At 48.7% G+C, this 23,364-nt stretch overlaps 3 protein-coding genes across 14 annotated transcripts in view; 1 reads left to right on the top strand and 2 right to left on the bottom strand.

Annotated features, from left to right (window-relative positions):
* Positions 1 to 73, bottom strand: part of LOC133484908 (transcription factor COE3-like) — a 50,988-nt gene extending 50,915 nt beyond the window's left edge. For all 4 annotated transcript variants that reach the window (XM_061788114.1, XM_061788116.1, XM_061788117.1 and 1 more), the window contains exon 1: positions 18 to 73. In XM_061788114.1, the coding sequence (XP_061644098.1) occupies positions 18 to 60 (43 nt within the window). In that variant the 5' untranslated portion in view covers positions 61 to 73. The remainder of the gene's footprint in view (positions 1 to 17) is intronic.
* Positions 73 to 5,167, top strand: LOC133484912 (ubiquitin-conjugating enzyme E2 2-like). Its single transcript, XM_061788130.1, has 7 exons — positions 73 to 226; positions 1,751 to 1,814; positions 1,893 to 1,924; positions 2,047 to 2,124; positions 2,195 to 2,300; positions 2,780 to 2,873; positions 3,086 to 5,167. The coding sequence occupies exons 1-7, from the start codon at positions 203 to 205 to the stop codon at positions 3,129 to 3,131; spliced, it is 444 nt and encodes a 147-aa protein (XP_061644114.1). The 5' UTR covers positions 73 to 202; the 3' UTR covers positions 3,132 to 5,167.
* nfkb1 (nuclear factor of kappa light polypeptide gene enhancer in B-cells 1) lies at positions 4,643 to 23,089 on the bottom strand. 9 transcript variants are annotated; one of them, XM_061788092.1, is made up of 23 exons: positions 22,670 to 23,089; positions 21,290 to 21,341; positions 21,078 to 21,213; positions 18,788 to 18,828; positions 16,433 to 16,531; positions 16,017 to 16,168; positions 15,510 to 15,673; positions 14,360 to 14,518; positions 13,779 to 13,883; positions 13,596 to 13,687; positions 13,386 to 13,524; positions 13,037 to 13,189; positions 12,659 to 12,763; positions 11,492 to 11,690; positions 11,294 to 11,408; positions 10,712 to 10,910; positions 9,186 to 9,355; positions 9,019 to 9,121; positions 8,577 to 8,692; positions 6,920 to 6,986; positions 6,685 to 6,848; positions 6,154 to 6,277; positions 4,643 to 6,048 (listed from the first exon to the last, which is right to left on the bottom strand). In XM_061788092.1, the coding sequence occupies exons 2-23, from the start codon at positions 21,326 to 21,328 to the stop codon at positions 5,963 to 5,965; spliced, it is 2,727 nt and encodes a 908-aa protein (XP_061644076.1). In that variant the 5' UTR covers positions 21,329 to 21,341; positions 22,670 to 23,089; the 3' UTR covers positions 4,643 to 5,962. The 9 variants fall into 9 exon arrangements, with proteins under 9 accessions (XP_061644076.1, XP_061644077.1, XP_061644075.1 ...); XM_061788093.1 differs by having other exon boundaries at positions 21,290 to 21,333; XM_061788091.1 differs by lacking the exon at positions 22,670 to 23,089 and adding an exon at positions 22,356 to 22,659.
* Positions 23,090 to 23,364: the final 275 nt, after the last annotated feature.

Below are 23,364 nucleotides of genomic sequence, written 5' to 3'. Positions count from 1 at the left end.
GGAACTTTTCTACTCACGAAAGAGCTGACCGCAGGCACCGCCCGCATGACGCATCGTCATCGACGGGGCGACGGAAGTGAGGCCGTTACGTCATTTCACGTCGCCTCAGCCCGGATGATAGCCGTCTAGCCACTTAGCCTCCATGCTAGCTGGCTAGCTAGCTAGCCACCTTGCTGGCCTTTTCCTCCTCTTCAGCCTCACGATGTCGTTGAAGCGAATTTCGAAGGTAATTCTTTGTCTTCGTCTCCGTCTCTTTTTTGCTTTCTTTCCTTCTCACTGCTAGCGCGCTTGTTATTTAGGTGGCTGGTTTTGTGTTCTTCCCACTGTCCAGTGGACTCAGAAAGCACGTCATAGATGCCAAAGAAAAGCCAATTTACAACAAAAAAGCAACAGACTAAAAGAATAGCCTCTCAACACTGATGAAAGGAAATGGATGTTGTAATGCTGTTAAGAGTTTCACTTTTGCAATTGCAATGCTGAAATACAATTAACTCTCCAAGAATTCGAATTGATTGAGATGCATCAGTACTGTATTTAAAAACACTGAATTTGCGTACGATGCAAATACTTAAATAATAATGCATAAAATATTTGGCGAATAATATTTTCTTCTCCATTGAAATAGTAACTTTTGAATGTTCAAAACTTAATCGTGGAGTACTTAAATGATCATTACAGTTTTCCAGCATTGGAGAGTCCCAGAAGGCCCCAGTTAAGCTGCAATAACACATTTGATATACATGTAAACACTTTCAAATTTAGGCGGCACCCCTTCCAAATAAAGAGTAAACAGCAATACTTTATATGGTGTTATTTTTTGTTCTTGATTTCAATATAAAAAGTCGTTGAGTGTCATTGGGTCTCTACAAATCAATCGTTAGTCGTTTCGAAAAACGTATTTGGGGACAGCCACATCGAACGGGATTTTCTGTTCGAGAGCTGACTGATGACCCGCTTGCATGTGGAAACAAATCAACCTCATTGAAAAATATAGCGAGCACTGCAACATGCACGCACATGCAGTGATGAAGTATTCTAATCAAAAGATTGTATTTTGTGCTTTTCAAGTGGCAGGTGAAACATGATCCGCTCGCACATGGAAACACCAAACCGGTTTTCAAATAGACCTCGTTTCAAAATAAAGCCATCTGTGTATCACTTGAGTCTTTCGAAATCCTCCGTGATATCATTAAGATCATTTCCACCATTCAATGGAACAGAAGAGAGCCTAGAAAAGTAAGTTATGACGAATAATTTGCGATTCACGTGAGAAGAAAAAGATGAGCCGCTTACACACAGAAAGAAGAAACTCTACAAATAAACTTTGAACTAAACTATTTCATTGTAACCATTTTTCTTAACGCAGTCAAAAAGTCATGAGCCCAACCTACTAATAATTGATTTTTTTGCCCCCAAAAGTTTTCACGAAACGGAAAAATTATTATGAGTTAGGGGTCAGCACTTCTGACAACCAACAAGTTTAAGCAAGTTGTTGTATTAAAAAAAAAAAAAAAAGCACAGCTGAGTGAATTTGGCGAGTTCACCGATGGAAAGTCGCTGATGAGGAAAAAAAGGGGAGAATATATGGAGAAGCAGTGATGATATTCCCAATTCTTCGGACTTTATTATTGAATATTGGGCTCGTGACTTGTTTGATTGGCCCTCCATCATCTCGTTATCGATATTTGGCGGCGGTCAGGAGACTAGAAAAGAGAATAACGTGTGGTCGTGTTGCGTTCGCGTGCGTCAGGAGCTGACGGACCTTTCCCGAGACCCTCCGGCCCAGTGTTCGGCGGGGCCCGTCGACGAGGACAGTAAGACGAGCTTGACCTCTCCCTGACCTCTGCCTGGCCTCTTCTTGGCTAACTTTGGCTTGTCTCCTCCTTCCTCAGTGTTTCACTGGCAGGCCACCATCATGGGACCTGTAAGCGTAGCACGCACACGCGCACGCACACGCGCACAAACCATCGGCAGCAGCAGCGTTGAACCTGTGTTTGCGTGTGTTGATATGCATGCGTGCGCATGATTGTGTGTGCGTGCATGTAGCCGGACAGTCCCTACCAGGGTGGCGTCTTCTTCCTCACCATCCACTTTCCCGCAGACTACCCCTTCAAACCTCCAAAGGTCAGTGAACGCATCACCAGGTCAAGCAACTAGCACAGTACTCCAGCGCCTGCGCGCGTGTGTCCATCAGGTGGCGTTCACGACCCGAATCTACCACCCCAACATCAACAGTAACGGCAGCATCTGTCTGGACATCTTGAGGTCTCAGTGGTCCCCGGCGCTCACCATCTCCAAAGGTACGCGACCCCCTCCGGTCGCCGGGCGGCACCGTCCGCCTGCGGAGACGGGACGTGCGACCGTTTCGACACAATGCGATTGAGAGCAAAGAGTTTGTCTGCGGCCGGCGCCCGTCGCCTGTGAAACAAAACGACCGCGGCACGCTTTTAGCCCACTGTGGCGTCACAAACGGGCTAATTATTAACTAGGGAGCGGACCCCTGCCAGGCGAATAAGGAAAATCTGCGGATGATTGCCACCCATTGTAATTGCATTTAAAAAAAAATAAAAATAATAATAATAATAATAATAATAAAAGGCGTTTTCAGGGGGAATAAATAAAAGGGGGAAAAAATCCACAGATCGGTGAATCCGCGGGTAAGCGGGGGTCCGCTGTACTGTCACAATGTTGGAAATATTTCATGTGAATTTGGGATCCTTTGGCTCGAAGTGGTGACAAAACTCGTAACGTCTCCTTTCGTTTGACTTCCTGTTTGCAGTCCTGCTGTCCATTTGTTCGCTCCTGTGCGACCCCAACCCGGACGACCCGCTGGTGCCCGAGATCGCTCGCATCTACAAGACGGATCCCGTCAGGTGACCGGAGTCGGCCCGGACCGAACCTTCGCGGAGGGCCCCCTCCCAAAATTGTCGCCTCCAGATATCGCGAGTCGACGGGCGGGGGCGGGGACGCAGCTTTTGGGCCCCCTGGCTGTCCCCAAAATAATTGGGGCCCCGGGTCATGTGTCCCTGCAGTTGGACGGCCCCTTGCACACACTCACAACGTTGTGTTTTTGTGTGTGTTGCAGGTACAACAAGACCGCTCAGGACTGGACTCAGAAGTACGCCATGTGATCCTCGGTGGGCACGCCCCGACTCATCTGCCAATCACAGCACTTTGTTCTTTTTGTTGTTGTTATTGGTCCAAAAACCTCAAGTTGATCTCTTCATAAACTGTGAAGAATTAGAAGAAGAAAGCATGTAAGAGGTTTTTCAACTTTTTGTTGTTTGGCAAGCGTGGCGTCTTCCTCGCCACGCTCCGCCCCTATTTTTTTGCACTCCAGATGAAACTTGACAGCCGATTGGTCCAAACATTGTAGTTGTCATTCAATAATAATCATAACAACAACAGTCACAGATGGTGTAGTGGTGCATTGGCCTGACTTGCGGGCAGCGTGGATGCAGTTCCCACTCAGTGATGGTGCGAATGTGAGTCTGAATGGTCGCGCTGCTACCAGCTGGCGACCGATTCAGGGCATAGTCCGCCTTTCGCCGCAAGTCAGCACGGAGACGCCGGCGCCCCGCGACCCTCAACTGGGTAAGCGGAGAGTTACTTCAGCCACTTCATCCATCTCTCCCAGGGGGGATCCCGAGGCGTTCCCGGGCCAGCCGAAAGACGTAGTCTCTCCGGCGTGTCCCCGGGGTCTCCTCCCGGTGGGAAGTGCCCGGAACACCTCGCCGGGGAGGCGTCCGAATCAGATGGCCCGGCCACCTCATCTGGCTCCTCTCGATGCGGAGGAGCAGCGGCTCTACTCTGAGATCCTCCCGGATGAGCGAGCTTCTCACCCTCTCTCTAAGGGAGAGCCCGGACACCCTGCGGAGGAAACTCATTTCGGATCTCGTTCTTTGGGTCACGACCCACAGCACGTGACCATAGGTGAGGGGAGGAACGTAAATCGAGAGCTTCGCCTTTCGGCTTAGCTCCTTCTTCACCACAACGGACCGATTGCAAAGTCCGCATCGCCGCAGACGCTGCACCGATTCGCCTGTCGATCTCGCTCGCCTTCGAGCCCCACCTCCAGAGGGCCGGCCCCGGTGAAAATGCGATCCAATAATTCTCATCATCATAGGGGTCTTTCGAGCCGTGCTTTGTGTGGTCCCGCCTCTAGGACCTGTTTGCCAGGGGCATAAAGCCGCAGACAACTTCGCTCCGAGGATCATTAGGACACACAAACCCCTCCACCGCCATAAGGTGACGGCTCAAGGATCATCCATGTTCAGGCCCTCAAAAGGGCATTTCAACAACAACGATGATAATAATAACAGTAAGGATAGCCTGGACTTGTGTGGCGCCAGCCTGACAACATGCCGGAAGATGGGAGAAAGCCAGGTGGCAAACCTGTCAAGATGATGCAGAAAAAGGCCCGGATGGAACTGAGCAGAAAATCCAATTCCTTTAAGATTAGCAGCCACGTTCAGCTCGTACTTGTGATATTTGGATCTTTTTACAGTACTTTAAAAAATGAGAGTACAGTAGCGCATGTTTACAATTTGTCTATTTGCTGAGTTTTCTTTGAACCTATGCCCAATTATTTGCAGAATAACTCACCTGCTTGCTGTTTTGGTGATCAGGCTGAAGAACTATGTCGAAGTGAGTTGAGCTTTATTAAGACAAAAGTGGTGCTTTGCCACCATCTTGTGGCATCAATCGAGAGGCAATTCTCAACCTCGCAACGTCAATTTCATTAAATTGCTAATAGGAATACAGTACTGAGACTATTTACATGTTGTGAAGCGGCAAAGTTTTCCAAAATAAATGTGTACATGTCTTTTCTAATAAAAAATTACAATCAAATAAACAACATTCCGCTAATGACAAACCGGCCGGAAGTGGTGACATTACACAGATGTGATGCTTGTCACCAAAGTATATAAAAAAAAAAAACTTTATTCCTCAAATGTCCAGATAAATAAAATCAATAGAATCAAGCATCCTTTGCACAAGGTCACACGAGTTGACGCTGAAGCTCCAGTCGAGGACAGAAGAGCGAAAAGGAAGTCTTCAAAGTCAAACCGCACACGTCCTGTTGTGAAGCGCACTTCCTGTTTCGGCTTCAAGGGGCCACGCGGAGCAAATTCGACGACGACAGCAGTCGGCCAATCACCCGGTGCAAGAAAAAGCGTGTCGACCCTTCGGCGGGAGCCGCACTTGGCCGGCCGTCGGTCTGAAAATGTCACGTGATCGTCATCCGAGGCACACGAGGGCAACCGGCCAGATTTCGCTCCTTCCCGACCGAGGATGGCAAACGCCAGACAATAGCACGTTTTAGGAGATGATCCTACAAGATTCTTCTTAGGTTAGGGGTTACCTCGCCTAACCTAACCACCTCAAGTCATATACGGACACGTTGAATGTTGCGACTTAGGTCAAGCTCGGATCACGTTTTATGACCCAATTGTGCCCAAATCCACATCATACCAAAGGGTCGACATGCTTTTTCTTGCAAGATTTCTGATCAAGTCCAAAGTAGTCGAGCACTTGATGAAGTCCAGAAGTTGTTTGTGTGTCAAGGAGTGTCTGTCAGGCGACTTCCTGTTTGGAAGTCAAGGGTGCCGACGCGGGAACGGGAGTGCGGCTGTCAAGCAGTTGGGAGTCCATATCTTCGGAGCTCCTGTATTTGGTATTTGAAGGAGGTTCTGTTTGGTTTACTTCCCGTATAGGCAGCAAGGTGAGCGCGTACGAACGCCGACACGTACGCATGTGCAGCCGTCCGGTCCAAAGTGGTGGAGCAGCTGGAGCGTGTCGACAGCTTCCAGATTTCTGCATTTGCACGCGCTTACTTCTTTGTCTGTATTTCAAGTTGCAATTCCTGCCCGGGCGGGACTAACACGTCCCGGCCCTGAAATTGGTCTTGCGGTGGAGGCGGTCGGGGAGGCGGGGAGGTTCGCGACGAGGAACGGCACAATCATGTGGCGGAAAACTCCACCCCGCTGTCCAAACATGCATCCGCCTCGAGGTCGGCCATCTGAGGGCGAACCGCGCCGTCGCCACCTGCAGGGAGGTGGCAGGAAGTCACATTTAAGGAGGCAAAAGGCTGGAAAATTTGGCGAGGGCTGTTGCCATGGAGACACGCAAGGCGCGGCCGCTTTGGCTCACCCGTCATGGTCCGGTTGTGCTTGTCGTCGTGGCCACGCAGCGCCTCCTCCAGGACGCTCAGCGCCCTGCACGACCCGACTGATCTCAGAGCAGCCAAGAGGTTTCGTCCCGTACCGCCGGACACCTGAAACACATCAGCAACATGCAAGACATGATTGATGTGAACTTAATCTCTATTAAACATTTGTTTGATATACTCGAAATGTGTAATAGACACAGTGGTGTGTACTAAAGCAATGCGTAAGAAACAAATGTTTGATAAATGCTTTGTATATCTGTATTAACGTACTGTGTAATAAATGTGTAATTGATAAAAACAGTCATTTCTGTAATAACATGTAGTGGGTATTAAACATAATATTGTTGTAACATGTGTGTAATAAACCAACGAGATGTCATTTGTAACATGTAATTTGTACTAAACATGTTAGGCATACGTGCCGCCTATGCCTAACATAGGCATAACGTTTGTGTGCATGCAACATCTGATGAGCGTTTGCCCTTCTTGCGGTCACGTGACAGGCGTGTTACCTCATAGCTCTCCACGAGGGTCTTGACGGGGTCCGGGCTGAGCCTGAAGGTAGCGTTGAGGATTCCCAGACCCAAAGCGTGAGCCAGCTTCTCCCAGCACGCTTCACTCGCCAGAGCGCCGCACAGCGCCGTCTTCACTTGGGCGCCGAGGCTCGACAGGTCGCCTGCACCCAAAAAAACCACATCACGCGTGTTCGGCCTCTGCGAAAACGCCGCGGCCCCTCCGCGAACTCACCCTGAGGCGAAAGAGCCACGCTGACACATTTGGGACGGTACTCCTTACCGCTTAGAAGCTCCAACACCTGAACACATAAACGCCATGCGATGACATCGTCAGGATGCGGGCGAGGAGAGCCACCGCCAATGTTGACGGAATGGGACAAACGCGTCAAAAACGCAGAAACAAAATCCAAACACTCGCAAGGAGCTGCCGCGGGCAGCGTTGCTCTCCTCAGCGGTGACGCAAGGATGTTGCCGACGCCCCTTTTTCCGGCGACGAGTTCAAAACGGCTCCGATGACCAATTCACGACGAGACGAGACGAAACTGTCAGCGGGTGGTCTGCTGGCCGTTCCAAATGCATGCAAATGGGATCTAAAAGTGGGCGTACACGTCTTCGCGCTTGTGAATAGCGCGGAGCGACGCGACGCAGCGGACAGATTTACGAGCAAACAAGCGCGCAAGACAGTTGGAAGCCATCTTTCCTCCCGTGAGCACCCAAGAGGTGAGCGGATGTCGTCGGTTCCGTTTTACTTTTAATATTCATTTATTGGCCAAGTTTAAGTCCTCGTGATGCTTATCAATGTGTGCCAACGTTAGCTTAGTGCCCATTTTGTGCCGATGTAATGTGCCTTATTTTTTTCTGCAGTGTACCTTTGATAAGCACATTTAACACCCTGAGTGTACCTTTATTTCTCCTTATCTTAGACACCACGTGCACACACATCTAATAGAACACGCCTTACGTAGCAGTTGCATCTTTGCTTGCGTGTGAGTGGAAACAATGTTTGCTATTGCGCAGGTAAAGGTGGTGTGATGCATTTCAACGTAAGCGTCAAGGTTTCCACGTCATCCAACTTGCAGATGAGCTGCAGATGACCCTAACCCTAACCTCAGGCTAAAGTTAGCGCTGTTGTGCTAACGTCAAATCCCGAGTTTGCGTGCAAAATCAACCTCAATAATACAAATGCTGGATAGTTTTGGCCACTGCTTGGGAAAAAAGTACATCCAATGCCACGACTGCCTTCTCTCTTTGATCACTCTGGCTCGAAGCGAAAAGGCTGAACAGCGTTCCTCCGGCGCTGCCGCCAGCTGCGAGTATCGCGACTTTTGACGTCACTACCCAGAATGCGCTGTGACTTAAAAAAACCACAGCTATGCAAAAAGTGCAGAGTGGCGAGACTACCGCAGCGAGCGCACAAATAACGTACGATCGGCCCGACACAGATTATTATTGTGATGTTACTTGAAGTGGACCGGATCGGGGTTCCCTTTAAGAGTGGATGAATAAAAACGAACGTCTTACTCGATGTCGGATTTTTTTGCATAAAAGTGGCTTCCCCGGACGGCAAGAAATATTTTCCAAAGCGAGTCACTTTCCGGGGACATTGCCATTTGACAAGGCTCCGGCGACCCTCAGAAACACCCGGCGAAGCTCGTTTCTTCTTCTTCCGTTTGTCAGATCATGCGAACTTTCCAGACGGGCGGCAGAACAAAACCATTAAGTGCGGTGCTCTGTGCTTAGATTGTACCGACGTCTTTGGTCTTTCGGTTTTCTCGCGTCCACACGTGTGGAATGCGCTGACAACTTTGACCCCCCTAGCTCAGCGTCGCCGTCGGCACACGGCTCAAAAGGGGAGTGTCGTAACTACCGCCTCATATCTGCGGCCGTACCTGCTCAGAGGCGGCCATGTTGATGGGGCTGGTCCCGGGAACGTAGCCCTCGTCTTCCTCTTCATCCTCTTCCTTGAAGAATAGAGGCTCCAGGTTCTCCTTGTGAGGGTCTGCACCTGAACACACACACACACATTTGTAGAAACATACAATAAGTGTCAACATGTCAAACAGGCGCGCACGCAACAAGCTTCAATTTTACAATCAAACACACACAAAGTCACGCACGCATGCACACGCACACACAAGCGTCAACATGTGAATCGAACACAAATACACAAACATACAAACGCACGTATGGAGACGCTCACAAGTGTCAACATGTCGATCAAAAACAAGAACACATACGCGCACGCACGAAAAACAAGTGTCAAGTCAATCATACACATGCAAACCAAAACGGATGCTCGCTATGGGATACTGTATGCGTGTATGCACATACCTGCAGCCATGAGTAGCGCCGTGAGCTTGACGGAGCCCCGCCCGGCGGCAATGTGCAGGGGGGTGGAGCCATTAAAGGTGCAGCAGTCCACCTTGGCGTTGCCCTGGTGACCACAAACATGCGTCAGAAGGCGCGGCGTCGTCGCAGTTGCCGTCGCGGTCGCTTACCTCGAGCAGCAAGCAGCCGGCGAGCGACACGTCGTCGGCCTCGGTGGCGAGGTGCAGGGCGGTCCTCCCGCCCCCCCGCTCCTGAGCCTCTACGTCAGCCCCGCCCTCCAGAAGCTCTCGCAGAGACGGCAGCTGCTTGGCCACCACCGATAGGTGGATGGCGCACATACCTGCCAGCGACAGCCAATCAAAACGCTCATTAGTGCATGTGCAGTGTATGCAAGTACAGTATCGTGAATAAATATTGGAGGTGTTTTATACGAGTGAGTAAAAAGTATTTGCAAGGTTTCCCCACTTTTGTTGTCTAAGATCTTCAAACAAATCTGAATCAGAACCATCTTTATTTGTATGTCAAAAACACACGAGGAATTTGTCTCCAGTGGTTGGAGCCGCTCTAGTACGACAACAGACAGAGAACACTTTGCCAGTACAATTGTATTTATTTATTTTGACACTTGTGCAAAAAGATGCAGTCCTCTAGCAATTAGAGCAGTTTGAAATGACTAATAGAACAATAGTTAATTGAGGACTCTAAATTGCCCGTAGGCGTGAATGTGAGCGCCAATGGTTGTTGTTTGTATGTGCCCTGCAATTGGCCGGCAACCGGTTCAGAGTGTACCCCGCCTCTCGCCCGAAGTTAGCTGGGATGGGCTCCGGAACACCGGTGACCCGCGTGAGGAGAAGCGGGACGGGAGATGAATGAATGGATAGTAGAACAATAGAACAACACTCCGGCGGAATGGCCAACGTGCAAAGCGTGCCGAGACTTCAAGGAATGTATGCAGTTTAAAGTGACTGACCGGTAGCGCGATCATCTGGGACAATGTCGATGGTGCAAATGTCGCAGATGCTACTCAGGCACATGAGTGGCCAGTGTTTGTCAACAACAAATAGCGCAGCATGGCGAGACTAATGTATAATTGGCCCCACAGGAATGTGACAACACCTCTTCACAGAAACCGCTATAGGACGTGAGCATGTCCGCATCTTCATCCAGGCTGCCGGCTGTCGTTTCAAAGACGCGCCAGTCTGTGCAGTCGTGACAGCTTTGAAGTTCTATCTTTGCTTCGTTTTCACCGTAGGCATTTAAGTTCTTGCCTGTATGTTGGTATTAAGTGTGGGGGGGGGGGGGGGCTAACTGAGCGGATTTGTGAAAGTTGGTGAAAGAAAGTCCGGGGTAGACTCCCTGATATTTAGTAAGCCTCCCCTTGTATGAGTCACGTCATGCCTCCAAAGACGAACGAAAAACACAACAACATAGACACTACTAGAGAGCACGTAAAAGGAGGCATCCACACGGGTAAGTGCCATCTTGGACGGCCAATAACCCAAAATGCAGATTATTCACGGTGATTTAATAAGGTGAAAAACTATTCAAAAACCACCTGCCCCCGTGTGAAAAAGCAATGCCCCCCCCCCTTTGTCCGATATTTTCATTTGCTAACCTTCAACATTCAAATGGGAAATAAGAATTTTAGAAGGGGGCAAATACTATTTCACAGCACTGTGTGTGCGTGTGCGTGTACCTGCAGTGTTGCAGGCGTCCACGCTTCCTCTGACCTCACGGTGATGTAGCAACAAGCGCACCATGGCCCCTCCCTGCTGCGCCGCCAGGTGCAGCGGCGTGTTGCCGTGGCGATCGGTCAACGTCGGGTCCGCCCCGGCGGCCAGCAGCGCCGACGCGGCCGCCGTCTGCCACGTGATCACCGCCAGGTGCAAAGGAGTCTGGGAAACGAGGAGGGGGAGGAGCCCAACTTACAGACGGGTGTCGCGCGTCCCATAAACGAACGTTCGTTCACCTTTTGCACGACATTAATAACTCGTTTCAGAAAGGCGACGCTCAAGAGTGACACATTTTTCAAGACTCACAGACTATTGTTCTACGATGAAATGCACACCAAATCTGCCAAATGACCCCCTTCTTACTTTTTTTTTTTCATGAACCAGCTAAAACAACCTTTCGGAATGGCTTTTGATTTCACATACTGTATATGGCAAATGTGGTCTTCATCATATGTCCAACATCTCTCTTGTACGTTCTCAAATTTGTAACACACACACACAAGCTGCTTACTTCATGACACGAGTCATCCTCGGTGCCGGCGTACCTGGTAGAGATGGTTCCTCGCGTCCGCAAGTCCGTCTCCCGGCAGAGCAGCGAGCACCCGCGTCAGACTGGCCAGCGCCCCCTGCTGTCTGTGGAGGACGGCCAGGTGGAGTCCACTGACGCCCAGCGGCGCGCGCTCAACGTTACCACCCAGAAACGTGACCGTAGAAGACGGCCGGCGACGATGAGGCGCACTCACGTGTCTCCGTCCTCGTCCTGTGACGCCATCAGGGGGCGCCGGAGGGCTAGCAGGTACGCGGCGTCGCCCGTGGCGGCGTACAGCAAGACGGCCGACGCGTCGTCGTCTTCGCACGCTTCCCGTCGGCGGGGTGGCCGCGGCGCAGCGCAGGCCGCGGTGTCGTCATCGGGGTCGTCGTCCGCGGAGTCGCCGGGAGAACCTAGCCCATTTGTGATGTCACAGTGGGGGCGAAGTGAAGAAGGGCTCGCTCACAGACCTTTTCACAAATAGTCACATTTCTAAAGATGACTTTTGGGTTAATGCCGCGGACGGGGCGGGACTTTAGGTAAAAAATACTCGCCAACACAAGTACTTCCGGTCGCCATAGCATCAGAGTTGGATTTTTGTAAACACCATCTGGTTGTCAACGCTACGGCACGCTCCCCAATGAAAATGAAAGGGTTGAAGATTGAGCAACGGAAAAGCAAAAAGCCACTCCTGTCGTTCATTGTGGTCTTGTTACGGGGAGGGTGTGCCTTGGGGCCAGGCTTCCATATTATCATGTCAAACTCATTTTTGTCACAGGCCACATTGTACTTACACTTTCCCTCAGAAGGCCAGTACGATTGTGAAACCATTCACATTTTTTAGCACCGCAACATATTATTACATATACATAACACATTTATGAACTAGTTTTGGCATCAGAAGTCAAGGATAATAGTTTGTTCGGCTATTGTTCAAGTTCATGAAATAAAACGGCTTGGTAACAAAAATCTCTACATCATCATTTATGACATGACAATTTGAAATTTTGGGGCAGATTTTACCCACCACCATGGAGGTACATACACATGATTTGCTTTTGCGGACCACAACAAATGATGTGGCGGGCCAGATCTGGCCCCCAGGCTGCGGGTTTGACACCTGTGCTCTTAAAGTCTCACATCCACCCCACTAAAAAAAATAAATACATGTTTGTTTTAATATAGTTCATGTGGTACATCGCATTAAACATTTTGTTGACTTCCCAAAGATTCCTGTTCTTGGATTTCATTTGCCTACCGGGAGTCGAACAGCTCAATAAATCTTGGCGCCGACGCTCCTCAAAACCGGAAGACCATAAACCCCTTCGACTATTTGAACCGGCATCCTGGACACCGACGACCGACCGTGCGTGCGTCTCACCGTGTTTGACTCCGCCTTCTCCGTAACCTGTCGAGTAGCCGCTGGGACAAGGGCCGTCTCCCATTCCTCTCCCGTAGTTGAAGGTGGAGAAACCCTGGAAGTAGCCTGACAAGGGGGGGGGGTAAATTGGTCAGCACCGCTGATGATGTCACTTCACTGTGTTCTGTGTGGAAGGTCACGATACCAAACGGCGGAATAGCATTTACGCGTGAAAGAATGCCAGGACGGGGGGAGTTTAACACCAGAGATTCATTTTGTCCCGCACTTTTGTGTTGTAAGCAACTGTCACAGTCACACCAAAAGACGACGTCGTCGTCGTCGTCGTCTGTGTTTTGCTGGGTTGTGTGTCAAAGGGGCTGGAGACCGGGCAGGTTGTACCTCCTCCAGCTGAGCCCGGTCCTCCTCCTGCTCCCGGGGGTGCTGGGGGGCCCCCTCGGTACAGACTTCCTCCTCCTCCTCCTCCTCCGTGGCCGCTGAAGTCCTGGAAGTTGGGCAACGTCTTCTGACGCTTCCTCTGCACTTCCTCTTTGTCTACACACACACAAACACACACACATTGTCATGTTGTGTCAAATAAATCAACGACGCAGTCCAGAGTTGTCAATAAAGTTCGGAATATGCAGCGTTAAAGATGAAAAGAAATAAAGAAATAGGACAAAGATTCTTGATAAGATTTGGAGTTTTTGTTTGACGGGACGGTTGTTCTAAACGTTCCCGAAGAGGGTACCGATGATCTGCGGGTGGTACGTGAAGGGTTTGGGCTCGCTGGTCTCGTTGTCCGACTTCCTCTTGAGCTGCACGAACACCGACGTGGGCTTCTGCAGGTTCTGGTCTCGATACTTGGGCGTCTTGAACACGATGGCGAACTGAGGGGGACAGGTCGCCACGGTTACGGGGCGCCGGCTCACGGCCCTCGCCGGCGTAGGACGGCTCGTACTTGTCTGTGCACGTCCGTGGGCGAGAAATCCCCCAGGGCTTCCCAGGTCGGGCCGGAGTCGTCTTCCTCGAAGAAGCGCACCTGAATGTCGTCTGCCGCCCACGCACGCGCGCGCACGCACGCACACACACTGGTCACAAAACACTCAGGAAAGCTCATTGTGCTCGTTCTTTTCCGTGAGACCTTTCTGGACTTTGTCACACAGGAGGTAGACTTCCTCTCCGCCGCTCACGCAGCCGGCCGTCCGATCCATCCTGACGATCTTCAGGTTGGACGCGTTTGGGGCCTCTGACCACAAATAAACAAACAAACAAAAACATCACTACAATCCGCCATCTTTTCTTTCGACTTCTTAGAAAATGACCACATCAACTTTTTTCTTGAAACACTTTCTTCACATACCCAAACTTTTTTTTCTTGAACTATGACTTTTCTAAGCAAATTCAGACTGTTTGTTGCTAAAATACTACATGATTCTCACAACAGCATGCCTTATTTCTTGGAAAATAAGATTGCTCTTGAAAAGATTTTCTTACTTATCACTTCGCATTTTCTTAAATGATTACTTTTGTTGGGGGAAAAAATTTAATATTTGCTTGAAACAATTGAAATGTGTCTAAAACCAATTTACGTTTAATAGTTTTGACCAGAAATGCAACAATTTTTGGTAAGATTTTGTAGTGTGTGTGAGATGATGTGGAAAATGTCTGCCCCTGGTGAGCCTTAGGAAAGCGTGTGCGCGTGTGCGCGCGCGTGCGACTGACTGCTGTCGTAGATGGGCTGCGACACGACGGGCTGGAGTCGCCTGCTGAAGCCGCCGTCGCTGTCGGGGAGGAAGGCGGTGAACATGAGGCGCACCACGCTCAGGTCCATCTCCTTGGCCTGCGCACACGCCGCGCTGCTGATCACGCCCCGCTGGTGCTCTGCGAACACACACACACACACACACACGCCGCTTATCCACACGGCCCGTCAAAGCCATCTTTTTTCCCAAGTCGTAGCAGAAGCGGAACGGCCGCTGTGTGCACTGCAAAAACTCTAAATCTTACCAAGAATATTTGTCGCATTTCTAGTCACACCAATCTGATTCAAGGTAAAAGTCAACTCAAATGTTCACTTGTTTCAAGCGCATTTTGACTTGAAGTAGAAATGCCAGGCTTTTTTCCTATTTTCTTGTATTCCTTTTTACTTGAAACAAGTAGAAAAAAATGCCAGCCTCATTTTTCTAATTACTTTTTTTAAATCAATTTTTTCCTATTAATTTGTACCGTATTTTCACACCCCATACATTTTCTCCAAAATGGACGGTGCGCAAATCCAGACTAGACCCCGTAAGCGAGACTGCGCCTTTTTGAGAGGGTGCGAAAATGCGGTACTTGAAGTCGAAAACAAACCGGCAGTTACGCTTTCCTTACTCCATGAGCGTTTTTTCTTCTTCTACACAATTCAAGTCAAAATGAGCTTGAAACAAGCCAAAATTGTCGTATTTGGTAAGTTTCGACTAGAAATGAGACAAATATTCTTGATAAGTTTTCGCAGTGTGTAAAGTGTAACACCTGAAACTCACCGTCTCCCTAAACCTGTTGTGTTGAAAGCCATTGTCACTGTGTGAAAACGCTTTCACTAATTACATTTTGGAAGAAGATACTGACAAATGCAAAACAAACGGAGATTTTTCAAAATGAATTCAACGGAGCCATAATTGATCGGAACCGCACACTCCTCTCGCAAGTTGACTTTCAAAATGTCCGCCCACCTTTCCCTTTCCCACTCAACCCAGCGAATATTGCAGTGACTTTATTCACGTTCACACATACTAAACCACATTTGGATAAAGGAGCGTTTCTGTTCTGGCTTTTGCGGGAAAACGCCGGCTGCCAAAGAGCACGGACACGCGCGCGGCGCAGGACGGACCGGTGAGTTGCCGGGGCGCGCGGGTCTCGCCCCGCGGGCGGTCCAGGTCCGGGTGGACGGCCGCCCCGAAGTTGTAGCCCATCCGGACGGCCTCGCCCATGCGCTCCTCCAACGTCTTGGCCACGTTCTTCTTGGTCACGTGCTGGATGCCCAAGTTGGGGAAGCTGCGCACACACAAAAGACCGACACTCAACTACCTACCCGCCGTCTTTCGTGTGTGCGCCTCTGTGGCTTGTCGGTGCATCTCTGTCAAATGTGTGTTTGTCTCTTTGGTGTGGGTTTCTTTGTGTATACATGTGTGTGCGTGCGCGTCTGTGTGTGTCTGTTTTCCTCTGTGTATTTTTTGTGTGCCCGCGCGTGTGTGTGTGTCTGTGTGTTTGCTTACCGAGCTGTCTTTTGTGTGCGTGCGTGCGTGCGTGCGTGTGTGGCTGTCTACGGATGCGCGCGCGTGTCTGCCTGTGTGTGTGTGAGCGTGCGTCGCACGCGACGGCGCGGCCGAGCCCGTACGCGACGTCGGCGTCTTTCGGGGGCACGTCGACGATGCAGACGCCCTTGTCGCACTGCTTGCCCACCAGACTGTGGGCGTGCAGCTGGGGCACGGGCGTCAGCGCAGTCACCAGCTGGACCACCACGCGGGCCGGACCCTGGTAGTTGCAGATCTACGCAACGCACGCACAAAACATACAACAAGAAAGAAGCCACAAAATGAGATAGGAGGTGGCCACAGCGGGACGAGCAGCATTTCACTCAAGCGCTGCGACAACAGTCGTGCTGTCATTACGCTGTACGTTTTGAGAAAGTACAACATCACGAAGCACTTGTTGTCCTGGTTTGTGTTGTTTGTGGGGAGGCCGCAAGGGGTTAATGGCATTTTCTTTCATTTCAACGGAAGACGACGAATTGCGAGCGTGAGGAAGCTTTACCCTGACGGCAGGATACGTCTTCTTGTTCTTCTCGCTGGACGCTCCCGGCAGGCCGCCGTGGGACGGACCCTCGCAGCCGTAACGGAACCGGAAGCCTCGCTGGCAACACGCACACACGCACAGTGTTGACATAACATCGTACACATCCGGCGCGCGTTCATCCAGCGAGGGAACACTGGACTGCATATATTTTCAACACCTTGTTTGTTGCGTTACACTTCAAATTGTCTCAAGCATGCTAATTGTTTTAAACTTTACATCAGGGACACATTATTATTGTTGGGACCTGACCAGTATGGATTTTTTTGTTTTTTAAGCAGATGCCGATTCCGATATTTGGCAGAATCAAATTCCGATAACCGATTCACAGCCGATAGAACAAAGATTTGAATTACAATACTTTGTCCTTTAGGATTTGTTTAACTGTACGAGAGAGAAATCCGCCGATTTTTCAAAAATGTTTGTTTGAATGTAATATTTGTCTTATGTTGTAATGTGTATTTTTTGAAAAAGAAAATTGGCAAAAATGGGCTATGGCCAATAAAGCAGCTGGCCTCAAATTCTTCCTCTTATGAATACGTCATAACTTCGCATTCCCAAATTGAAGTGCACTTTACCGCATCCTCGCGTGTGCTAATTTGCTAATTTCACAGTGATGACAAGAAAGTTGTGTCCGTCCTATTTGCATGTAAGAACACTTACACGCATGTTATACATGTATACAAAACCTTTCCAAAACATTTGAATATCATGGAAATGTTGATTTATTCAGAAACTCCATTCAAAAAGTTCAACTTTCATAGATTATAGATTCAGGGCGCACAATTTCAAGTATTTGTTTCTTTTTTTACATAATTTGGGCTTCAAGCGAAATCAGGAATTCAAAAAATTGGAACGCTGTGAAGAAATCCGCCCGAATTTTGCAGGCCATAAATGTTTTCAAGTGAGTATCACAAACTCGTCATCTGCTACACTCAAAGCACCTGCACACGTTTGCCCAGGTGGCATTCAATTGTCTCAGCATTTGGGTTGAATATGGGGAAGACCGCAGACTTGACACGTGGCCAGAAGACCGTCATAGGATGACGTTCGTCGCTAAGGAGGCCGGGCTGGTCACGGAGCATAGCAACGGAAGGACGAAAGGCGGCGGGAGAAGACGCAGCGGCAAAAGAGATGACCGTGGGCTTCAGGAGATTGAAAAAGCGAGCAGAGATCCAGAAAGAGGGGAACGAGGCGGGAGTCGCGGCTTCAAAAAACGCCACATTCAGGCGCATCCGGGAGATGGGCCGCCACCGCCGGCTTCCTCGGGTCGAGCCGACCTAGGAGGCGTCTCAACTGGGCCGGGGAGGCGAAGGACCGGACCGTCGGCCGGCGGTCCTAAGCCCTCTTTTCCGACGAAAGGAAAGTGCGCCTTTCATTCCGGAATCAAGGTCCGAGGGTTTGGAGGAAGACGCAGAAGAAGAAGAACACAAGCCGAGCTGCTCGAGCTCCAGCGTGAAATATCTGCAATGTCCAGTGCAGGTGTTGGCAAACTCTGCTTTCTTAAATCCGAGGTCTACCCGAATGTTTTTGAGGACTTGATGATTCCTTCTGCGGAGGATCTGTACGGAGATGCAGATTTCATCTTAAGGGGGGGACCCGGCCCCTGCCCAGACCGCCAGAAGCACCGAAACCCGCTTCGATGCCCACGCCATCGCAGCGCTCGACTGGCCGGATCGAAACCCCATTGAGAATCGAAGAGGAAAACGTGGGGCACCAAACCCCAAAATAACCAAGAACTGACGGCAAGCATCGAGGACATCTGGGCTTCCGTAAGTCCCGGCCGGGCAATGCCGCAGGCTGACTCCCATCCCAAACAAGGACTGAAGATGAACATGAACCTTTTCAAAGTAGCATATTTTCTCTTTTTTTTTTCTGCAAAAACGGAGACGTACGTGGTGATTTCTTCACAGTATTCTCATTTTTTGGAATTCCTGATTTTGTGGGTTTTATGAGCTGCAAGCCCACATTATGTACAAAAGAAACTAAATACATACTTGAAATTGTGGGCCCTGAATCTATAATCTAGGAGTTGAACTTTCTGAATGGCATTATGGAAATAAGTCAACTTCTCCACCATATTCCAATTTTTTGGAAAGGGTCTGTAGTAGACAAAACGCAGAGATTCGGTTTTTCATGTTTATATTTGAAATGATACTTTTTTTCCTCAGACGTTCTAAATCAAAGTCTGCGGTTGCTTTCACGCTCATTTTGAATATGCCCGAAACGGTCTTATCGTGATCATTCCTATTCTTATGGGAGAGACGCGTCGCTATGGTAACCCGCTTGTCCAGCCGATGTGTGATGCGCAATCACCTGTTTGGGCTGCTCCAGGATTTGCAGGAAGGGGCCATCCCCTAAAAAAAAAAAAAAAAAAAGGCGCAACATGACTAAAAACCTCGTGACAAGGTTCACCTTCATGTGTTGGTGTGCACCTGTAAGGGCCTGATTTGGGTTTTTTTATTGTACTAACAATACATTGCGGACTCTTTTGTCATATGACGGGATTTTGCAGTGATTATTTTTCCACATGAACTGTTACTGAACGAAAGATAGCGTTAAAGACGGATCATTTCCAAAGTTTGGGATCGTTTGAAAAATGCAAATGTGCGCCCAACGGGCTTAGGTTACACAACTGCACGTCTAGGGTTAAGTAAAACATTGTTAGCTAATTGAATTTAGCCTACTTCTGCGAGTTAGAAACAAGCATAATCCATAAGAGTTTGTTTGGATGGGGGGGGGGGGGGGGGCGGAAACGGCCGTTGGTGCTCTTACAAACGCGTTATTAACAAAACACAGTCAAGATGAGCCTATTGTTAGCCGGCGTTTATCATTTGCCGACTTCCGTGTCACTCAAAAGGTTAGACCCGCCTTCTTTCCCACGACTGCAGTGCAGAATGTGACAATGACGACCCCAAGTGGACAAAAATACTACCTACACCTAACAGCCACCCATTTTCCATAGCGCTTATCCTCACGAGGGTCGCGGTTGTTATTGTTGGTAATGAAAGGAAAATGGAATTGGACAAAAAAGTGTTTTTTAGTTTTTAGTTTTTTTAATAAAAATCAGTGAATAGCTGTTGACATCCAGCGCGCATCCCGTCAGCAGCCGACGGCGGCGGCGACGAGCAAAACAACTGCAGCCTGGCGGGCGGGCGGGAGGGGCAACAGGAAGTGAGAGCAAACCAAACTCTTCTTTCACTTTCCCGTCACCGCAGAGTATCGCTCGAGATTCACATTTCACTTCCTCCATGTCAAGTGGAAAAAACTCGACTCGAAAATCATTTCATGTTCATGTTGAGGATTTCATCAATTCAAATATAATGAAGTTGTCTTTGGAATACTATTAACAGTTCACGTCCTGGAACAACATCCTTGTACTGTGCAATACGACGACTTCAACCACAATTCTTTCCAATTGTCTTTAGCTTCGTGCATTAACATTTATCCTTTGTTTTAAATATTTTCTTCAGCTCTTCTTTTATTGTACATCTTAAATAAACTGCACTCGAAAAAGAGCTGCATTCAATCTCATTGTACGTGTATAATAGAGATGCAACGACCAATCGCTAACTAACCGATTATCAAATGAATCTAACCATTTTTGATCATCGATTAATCGTTTCGAGACCTTGTTTAACTTTAAATTGTCAAAATGCTTGGAATTTCCGCTTCTCGACATCCATCCATCCGTTTTCTGAGCCGCTTCTCCTCACACGGGTGGAGCGCATCCCAGCTATGTCCGGGCGAAGGGCGGGGTACACCCTGAACCGGTCGCAGGGCACATAGAAACAAACAACCATTGGCACTCACATTCACACATCAACCTAGCACGCATGTTCTTGGGGATGTGGGAGGAAAGCGGAGTGCCCGGAGAAAAGCCACGCGGGCACGGGGAGAACGTGCAAACGGCCCACAGGCGGGGCCGGACTTGAACCCGCAACCTCAGAACTGTGAGGCGAGATGTGCTAACCGGTCGCACGCCGTGCCGCCTATGCCTAACATGTTTAGTACAAATTACATGTTACAAATGACATCTCGTTGGTTTATTACACACGTTACAACAATATTATGTTTAATACCCACTACACAACTGTGAGGAAGATGTGGCAACCGGTCGTGCTGCCCCTCTCAAGAGTCAATTTTAATAATTACGTTCATTATAATAATAACAATAAAGTTATTATTGATGATTATCTGTTTTTTTTTTTTTTTTTTAAATAAGACATTTGCAAACGTCTTTTTTTTTTTTTTTTTACTTTGGAAAATAATGATCAACATGTTTGCTGATTTTCTGACAGATGTTATGGACCAAACCAGGAACTAAATTATCATGGCATTATCATGAAATAATGCCCTGTTTCTTAATGAAAGGATGGAAATTTTTGGAATCCGATTCATCAATAATCAAACAAATGATTGAAAGATTAAACGATGATTGAAATCATTGTTAGCTGCAACCCTAGTGCCAATAAAAGACACTCTATTGTTTTCTCTTCTAAGAATACATTTCCACGTGGGAAAAGTGTGCGAGAGGCATAAAACTAGTAAGGATGTTTGTACGTGGCATCTTTGCAGCTATCGCGCGGGCGGCTGCGAAACGTACCCGTCGCCCTGCAATAAACGGGGCTCGACTGTACACAACTTCCCGTGCGGGAGGAAGCGACGTCATCGCCCGTCCTCGGGGGCGCGGGGAATCGCGCAAAGTCCCACGAGGGGTCCATGATCAGCGTGTCCAGGATCTGGCGGCGCACACGCAAACAAACGCTGAAGAAATGTTCACTTGACGGGAACACACGCGCGCACGCACGCACAAACCTGACTGCTGACAGGAAGGAAGTGCTCGTCTCCCGCCATGCTGCCTGAAAAGCTCAAAGGGAGAAAAAGACAATTGTTTATCAAGTTACTTGACTCCAGGCAGTCATTTAGTCAGCCACAAAAAAATATTGAAATCAAATCACTTCAATGGGTTTGTATTCTGCAATGACAAATGATAACAAGGGAACATTGTTATTGCTATTTGACTTCTTTTATAAACTATTTCTCCTCGTGTCCCAACTCAAATGGAACATACTAATTTACAGATACGCCGAGAGAGGCAGAAGAAAATATCCAGTCGGAAGTCCAATACTTCGTCATTTGACCAGTTCCTGTGTACACATGAGATGACTCATGACAAAATCATTACAAACACGTCACGTGAATTAGCCCGTCTATCGAGTCCTGACATCAGAAAGCAAAGTGTCAGAAGCTCTTGATTATCTGCGACTTTGCCGACAATTCCAGCACAAGTGGAATATGTTTCAGCTCAATCGAAGTACAGTAGACGCTTACGAAACGCCAGAGAGAACAAGGCACGCTAAAGAAAGACTCAATCAAAAGCTAGCGAGACTTTTGCGTGTAAGAAACATGCACACAGTACTGTATTAGTAACAGCACTGTATGAGATCAATGCAACTCAAGATACGTAGAAGCTCAATACATACCAACAACGCGTTAAATAGAATCAAATTAGGAGGTCAATAGAAGCAAACAGCACCTTAAATATAGGCATATTTACTTGAAATACAAGCTAAGTACACGTTAAAGATGGTGAGAATATTTACGAGCTACATAAAGCAAAGACCAAGTTAACGAAAGTACTGTTGACTTGAGATGCGAGCAAAGCACCAATTAAATACAGTAAAATTAACTTGGAATACAAGCAGCTACGAGTGAAATACTGTGCTAATTACAAGTTCAAGACAGCAACATTTAGGAGCTACGTCAATGCTAATTAGCACGAGGGCAGTGTCCGACAATGAGCTAGCTAGCCGTCGACGTCCGCGTGTTTACACTTCGTCGCTCAACAAGTTCGGGCGCGTCAGAAAGGAGCGTGACTCACCACAGAGTGAAATCCATCCAAAACGGCGTCAATATTGCACGTTTGCTCCGTCCCAAACTTTTCACGAGGTTGCACACGCACAGAATCGCGCGTGAATGCGTTCGGTGCGCCGAACGAACGAGCGAGCGAGCGAGCGAGGGTCAGCGATCACACAGCCGTCGAGCCGCACTTGTCAAAGCGTTCGGCGACGTTTCCGAGGGACTTGAGCGCGGAAGGACAAATGAGGAAGTGAGCGAGCGAAGGACACTCGACGACCAAACGCGTCCGCTCTCGCCAACTTGGGACTCTTTCAAGTCCACAAAACGGCTTCTTACCTTTTACATTCGGCGCCGCTGCCTCACTTGATTCATTTGTTGCAATTCGCCAGTTGATGCGACTTGGTGGGCACAAGCAGCAGCGGCGGCGGCGTCGTCGGCGTCGTCGTCGTCATCCTCAACACGAATCTCAGATAGTTCTCGGAATGAGGAGCAGGCAGCCGTCACACAGTTACAGGCTTTACTGGTTCTTCGTTGAAAAGTCAAATCCAAACAAGAATTCCCAGCACCAAACGTTGATTTGCCCCCCTTCGGGAAATTCCCCGTGACGTGCCGCAGAGATGAGCACCGGCGGAAGAGGTCTCACTCTGAGCAGTACACGTCCCTGTTCCCTTTTCATGATTGTCATGATTTACACCTCAGACAAACGATCCAATTCACCACACGCGTGCAAAAACATGCACCGCGGCAACACACAAACGGAAATGGCTCACTCTGAGCCAAACAGAAGCTCTTCTTATCTCCTTGTGTGTGTGTGTGTGTGTGTGTATGTTAAAGCGTACTTTTATGTCACCGGTTTTGTTCTTTCTGTCTCGTTTCCTTCAAGCTGCTTTGTTTGTCTTCACAATAATTGAAGATCTCTACTGGAAGACGGTTGCCGCCACACTTCCACTTTGTTGCGCTCGGTTCTTCTCCTAATTGAATTCAAAGCAGGAACTTCTGACGAAGCATTCCTTCCACATTCCACAATAAGC

The sequence above is a fragment of the Phyllopteryx taeniolatus genome, chromosome 10 (assembly GCF_024500385.1).
Source record: "Phyllopteryx taeniolatus isolate TA_2022b chromosome 10, UOR_Ptae_1.2, whole genome shotgun sequence".
NCBI lineage: Eukaryota > Metazoa > Chordata > Actinopteri > Syngnathiformes > Syngnathidae > Phyllopteryx > Phyllopteryx taeniolatus.
The sequence above is the reverse complement of the archived record's forward strand: the minus strand, read 5'-3'. Positions and strand labels throughout refer to the sequence as shown.